At 41.4% G+C, this 6,488-nt stretch overlaps 1 protein-coding gene across 2 annotated transcripts in view; it reads right to left on the bottom strand.

The window, feature by feature from the left end:
• Positions 1 to 1,002: 1,002 nt before the first annotated feature.
• Positions 1,003 to 6,488, bottom strand: part of LOC146577954 (uncharacterized) — a 54,126-nt gene continuing 48,640 nt past the window's right edge. Inside the window, exons 10-12 of one of the 2 annotated variants that reach the window (XM_085268463.1) lie at positions 5,934 to 6,472; positions 5,798 to 5,844; positions 1,003 to 1,861 (exon numbers count right to left, since the gene is read on the bottom strand). In XM_085268463.1, the coding sequence (XP_085124589.1) occupies positions 1,768 to 1,861; positions 5,798 to 5,844; positions 5,934 to 6,472 (680 nt within the window). In that variant the 3' untranslated portion in view covers positions 1,003 to 1,767. Of the gene's footprint in view, positions 1,862 to 2,009; positions 4,258 to 5,797; positions 5,845 to 5,933; positions 6,473 to 6,488 lie in introns of those variants that run through there. The other variant, XM_085268462.1, reaches the window with a different exon arrangement.

Raw genomic sequence — 6,488 nt, 5'->3', positions numbered from 1 at the left:
CTCTAAAATTAGAAATATCCTGTCTCAGAGTGACGCTAATTTATTACTTCCAGGCTGGACGACTGTAATTCATTATTATCAGGATGTCCAAAAAACTCACTGAAAAGCCTTCAGCTAATCCAAAATGCTGCAGCAAGAGTCCTGACATGGACTAGAAAGAGAGAGCATATTTCTCCTGTTTTGGCTTCCCTTCATTGGCTTCCTGTTAAATCCAGAATTCAAAATCCTGCTCCTCACATACAAGGTCTTAAATAATCAGGCCCCACCTTATCTTAATGACCTTGTAGTACCATATCACCCTATTAGAGCGCTTCGCTCTCGCTCTGCAGGCCTACTTGTTGTTCCTAGAGTATTTAAAAGTAGAATGGGAGGCAGAGCCTTCAGTTTTCAGGCCCCTCTTCTGTGGAACCAGCTTCCAGTTTGGATTCAGGAGACAGACACTATCTCTACTTTTAAGATTAGGCTTCAAACTTTCCTTTTTGCTAAAGCATATAGTTAGGGCTGGACCAGGTGACCCTGAATCCTCCCTTAGTTATGCTGCAATAGACGTAGGCTGCTGGGGATTCCCATGATGCATTGAGTTTTTCCTTTCCAGTCACCTTTCTCACTCACTATGTATTAACAGACCTCTCTGCATTGAATCATATCTGTTATTAACCTCTGTCTCTCTTCCACAGCATGTCTTTATCCTGTCTTCCTTCTCTCACCCCAACCGGTCGCAGCAGATGGCCCCGCCCCTCCCTGAGCCTGCTTCTGCCGGAGGTTTCTTCCTGTTAAAAGGGAGTTTTTCCTTCCCACTGTCGCCAAAGTGCTTGCTCATAGGGGGTCATATGATTGTTGGGTTTTTCTCTGTATCTATGAAGCGCCTTGAGGCGACTTTTGTTGTGATTTGGCGCTATATAAATAAAATTGAATTGAATTGAATTGAATTGTTGTGAATGCAGGTATGTGACTGTGCCACACTGTTTAGAGAATTTACATTGTTTCATGTACAGCTTTAAAATATATTTCTATATTCCTTTCATTTGGGAAATTTAACATGCAATGTTAATGGTGTTGAAGTTTTTCTATTTTGGTTGTATAAATTTACCACTATACGATCACACTGCAAGTGGAAATGTAATCCTGAGAATAATGGAGGATTCCTGCGAGGCCACCCTGGAATGTGCAGTAGGTACAGCAGCAGGTACAGCCTGCTCTGCCCTTTCCTGTAGAGGGCGTCTGAGTTATGAGTCCAGTCCAGTCTATTGTTCAGATGAACACCAAGGTACCTGTAGCTGTCCACAGCCTCAATGTCCATACCTTGGATGTTCAGTGGTTGCAGTGGAGAATGCTTGTGCCTGCGGAAGTCTACCACCAGCTCCTTGGTTTTACTGGCATTGATCTGGAGGTAGTTCTGCTGGCACCAGTCCACAAAGTCTTGGGTCAATCCTCTGTACTCCTTGTCGTCCCCATCAGTGATGAGGCCGACTATTGCAGAGTCATCAGAGAACTTCTGCAGGAAGCACTGGGTGGAGCTGTGGGAGAAGTCTGCAGTGTAGATGGTGAAGAGGAACGGAGCCAGAACCGTTCCCTGTGGGGCCCCCGTACTGCAGACGACCCTGTCCGACACACAGCCCTGAGTCCTCACATACTGTGGTCGGTCGGTGAGGTAGTCCAGGATCCAGGTAGTGAGGTGATGGTCCACTCCAGAGTTCACCAGCTTGTCCTTCAGAACCGAGGGAAGAATGTTGTTGAAGGCACTGGAGAAATCAAAGAACATGATTCTCACAGTGCTTCTAGCGGTCTCCAGGTGAGCGAGGGAACGATGTAGGAGGTGAATGACGGCATCATCCGCTCCAATGCCAGGCTGGTAGGCAAACTGAAGTAAACATAAGAGTAACAAACTCTGGGTTTTTATACAAAATTTCACCTGAGCCCTTCATACATTTCAAACTATATTGCAATCCATTCAGGCACTGCCAGTGAAAACTTGTTAATAGCTACATGAAAATACTTGGATTCAGCACTTTAATTAAGATGTGATTTTATGTTGGTAAAAGTGAAAGAGTTTACAATAATCTGACAAGGGAAAAATCAGTAATTATACAGTAAATATATCAGAAAATATCCTGCAGACATTGCCATGAACCAAAAAATAAAAACCCAACAAAAAATTAAATTAAAACTTATAACATCAGAAGTATGCAGGAAAAAAAAAATCAAATTCTAAAACAAAACAAAAAAACATGCAGAAATTTGCAATCACACATTTGGTGAAAGGTTTAAATGAAAATGTTTAAATATAATATTAAAAACTACATGAAACAAATAGATATTGTTAAGAAATACACTATCATGCCATGAAAAAGTTAAAAATTACACATCTATAATTGTTGTAAGATAAGATAAGATAAGATAACCTTTATTAGTCCCACACGTGGGAAATTTGTTTTGTCACAGCAGGAAGTGGACAGTGCAAAAGTTATGAGGCAAAAATTAGAATACAATAAGAATAAATACAGTACACAACTGTACAGAATAGAATAAAATAATATACTATATACAGTAGAATAAAATAGAATAAAAATATACAATAAGATAAAAATAGAATATGAATGCTATATACAACTGAGTAAAAATACAACGATGCCAGAAAAGATTATTGCACTATTGTGTGTCATAACCCAAATTCATGGTGTCAAAATGCTACAAGTCAATAAGAATAAATCGATGAGTAATGCGTTTTTCTTTACTCCTTGAAGAGATTAACAGCTAGGTAGGTACAAATTCAGCGTTTGGACAGCACTGTCCTAGGAGCACTGAGAATGTTATGTTTAGTGACAGTGGCTGTTAGCAAGATCATCTGTATGTGACAGCTCTCCGTTTTATTTCAAACCTAGATGTTTATAGAGAAAGGGATCCTCCTCACGGAGAACCTCAAACATTTCTGAATCACCACCTTTCCTGCTCACAGTGTCAAAAACCCAACTAGCTTTATCTTTTCTGTTTTTCACTGTTTTTGCTTCGTCCACTTCATCTATAGTTAACACTTTTTTTTCCAGCAGGTGGTCCAGCAGACTCCTGAGAACAGGTCCTGATATACTTTCGATGAAGCTCCTCCGTATCTTTTTTGGACCAGCATCCAAAGATTTCACAGTACCAGTTGTTCCTCCAGTAGGAAAAAGACAAACCTCTGTTTCCCAAACACAGGTGGAGCTGCTCTTGTCTCTCAGACACAGGTTAATATCTGTAAAGACTTCCTTTAAGAACACCTGAAATGATGGGAAGTAGCTTTCGAAGAACTCCTCTTGAAAATCAGCTTGTTTTGGTAGAACTTTAATGAGGTCATGTTCAGGATCAGTGGCCAGAGTGTAAGCCTGCTTTGGATGCAGTTTGCAGTCAGAGGTTGTCTCGATGTATATCTCAGTTTTGTCTGACTTCTTCCTGTCACGCCGCATTTTGGGGAACACAACATTACGTGGCAACATGAACACACTGAGGACAGATCTGGGATTACAATCGTTTGGGGGTTTGTAGAAGAGCAGAACCAATGATTGGACTGGGTCGGGAGGAGAGTCTTCATCCTTGACATTACCATAAGCAGAAAACCCTTCGATATTTATAATAGCATGAGTTTTGGTTATCTGGTGAGGGTGGATAAACTCGATGCCCACATCTTTCACATGAGCAACCTGCAAGAACTGGCCTCCACCTGTGGAGATGACCTCACAGTGTAGGATATGAAGCTGACACACAGACTGCTGAGGACACGTGATGTCAAACAGAGGTCCTGCAGGCTTCTTGTGGTGTTGGGCCAGCAGCCTTCTGTTCCAAGGGACAGTCCTGTAAACCACATCTCCTTCTCCCTTCATGACAAACATCAGGTTGGTCACACTGCACTGGTACAGGCCTGGACAGGAGCACTGGAACATGTAGGTTTCATCACCAAAATCATCAACACTGATGTTGGGTGTATACTCATGTAACTTCATGGATGGTAAGCTTGCTGCCCGTGTTAAGTTGTTCCTTGGTACGTTGCTCAATAAAGATGAGTGACTTTGAGAGCGAGTCAGGCAGCAGAAAGCTGTGGAGCAGATGTGCAGGTGGGAGCTTGGTGGCAGGGTGCTGCTCACTGAATTAAACTCAGTCCCTACAGGTGTTTCTCCTGTATGATTTTCAACATCTGGATGGGTTTCTGCTTGCCAGGGAGAAGCTCCCAACAGGTTTTCAAGCTTTTCTTCATTGCTGCATTCAGGAGACCCAGTTACCAGTAGACTGTGAGAAAGTGTGGAAACAGACGATTTACTTTGGTATCTGCTGTAGTTCATAGGTTCACAGTTTAATTTAGTAACCTGACTTCTAAGTCTCAAGTTCTTCTCTATTATACTATTAAATTTCAGGCAATCACAAAGTTTGTGAAGAATGTATGTCACCAAATTTAAATCAGACCACATATGGTCCTTTTAGTGTTGAGGTCAGTTACTTTTCGTAAGTTCTGAGGCGATCTGTAGCACCTCCTCTACTGTCTCTGTGGCTGCTGTGCTCCGTCAACATATGGCTAATTACTGACACAACACTATTTGACAGTGAGATAGACCAGGCCGAAGAGAGATAATAATGATCCACCAAGAACACATTATGAAATTTCTTAACCCAGTCTTCCTTAACTGGATGAAAGGACATTTTCTAGGACATCTGCCAGTCAGTGACATTTTTCTTCATCTCACAACAGGACACTGCAAGCAACATGGAATACACAGAGTTTCTGATTTCTCAGACTTTTTATCTAATTTAGTTCTGAGCTCAGATAAAATAATTATTGTGGGTGATTTTAACATCCATGTAGATGCTAAAAATGACAGCCTCAACATGGCATTTAATCTGTTATTAGACTCAATTGGCTTCTCTCAAAATGTAAAAGAACCCACCCACCACTTTAATCACACTCTAGATCTTGTTTTAACATATGGCATCGAACCAGAACATTTAACAGTGTTTCCTGAAAACCCTCTCCTGTCTGATCATTTCCTGATAACATTTACATTTACAATAATTGATTACACAGCGGTGGAGAGTAGACTTTATCAAAGTAGATGTCTTTCTGAAAGTGCTGTAACTAAGTTTAAGAATATAATCCACCCACTGTTATCATCTCCAATGCCCTGTACCAACACAGAGCAGAGCAGCTATCTGAATGTTAACTAGTAATGACTTCATGAACTTCTTCACAAATAAAATTGTTATCATCAGAGAAAAAATTACCAGTAATCATCCCACAGATGTAATATTATCTACAGCTACTCTTAGTACCATTGATGTTAAGTTAGACTCTTTTTCTCCAATTGATCTTTCTGAGTTAACTTCAATAATTACTTCCTCCAAACCATCAACGTGTCTTTTAGACCCCATTCCTACAAAACTGCTCAAAGAAGTCCTGCCATTAATTAATTCTTCCATCTTAAATGACAAACTTGTCTGGTGGTGTGTGTTAGAGGGATCTGAATTAAACTGTAATTAACCAGAAGCAATGTAAACCGTAAAGTGAGTTATCACATAATCTGTTCCATCAGGTTGAGTTTGTTTTTTAGTAATTATGGTCACCTGGCACACCTTTAGTTTAATGGGAAGAGCAAGCGGACATATGCCGTTTGGCGAACAGTGGCTTGCCTGGGTTTGAGTCGGACCTGTGGCCCTGGTCTTCCCTCTCTCGCTCCCTCTGCTTTTCTGTCAGTCTCTACTGTCCCTATCAAATAAATCCAAAAAAGACCCCCATTCTTTTTTTAAATAACAAATAAAATAATTATAATTTGGTCACCTGTATGAAGGTTTTTCAGCCTCAGTCATTTGTGCTTTTCTGAAATCCTAAAAAGTGGACAGTAAAAAAGAGATTAGTAAATGACTTCACGCAATTGATGGTTTTCTATAACAGGACGAGACTGCTGATACTCAACTGCACACAGGGACACTGAGGAACCAGTATGCCAGACTGCAAACCCAGGATAAAGAGTTTGAGTGAATGTGGTGTTGAAGGTGTGGAGGTGGATCAGAGTGTCAGAGGAGACTCTGTAGAAGGACAGAGTGCCAGCAGGACAGTCCACATACACTGCTGCTCTGTTAGAGACGGAGGAGGAGGAGGAGGAGGAGGAGATGGATGTTTGTCTGTTATTGTGACAGACAGACTGAGGACCATCATCAGAGCAGCTCAGACTCCAGGACTGATCATTGAATCCAAACACACAGTCAGCACTGCCTCCTTTCCTTCTGATGCTTCTGTAACTCACTGATATATAAACGTATCCTCTCCACTCGACCTCCCAGTAACAGCGACCAGTCAGACCATTTCTACACAGCAGCTGTTCATAAACATCAAATCTGTCTGGATGATCAGGATATGACTGAACCTCCTCCACACGTGTCACCTTCCTGTTGTTGTCAGACAGTTGGAGCTTTGTGTGCACTGTGTTTGTGTCGATTGTGAGTTGACAGGAATCTGATGGAGAGAACAA

This window comes from Mchenga conophoros, linkage group LG3 (assembly GCF_057382185.1).
Source record: "Mchenga conophoros isolate Kocher_MC1m ecotype Shallow Benthic linkage group LG3, M_conophoros_male_GT1.1, whole genome shotgun sequence".
In the NCBI taxonomy this organism is placed as follows: Eukaryota; Metazoa; Chordata; class Actinopteri; order Cichliformes; family Cichlidae; genus Mchenga; species Mchenga conophoros.
This window is presented reverse-complemented; position numbering and strand designations above follow the sequence as displayed.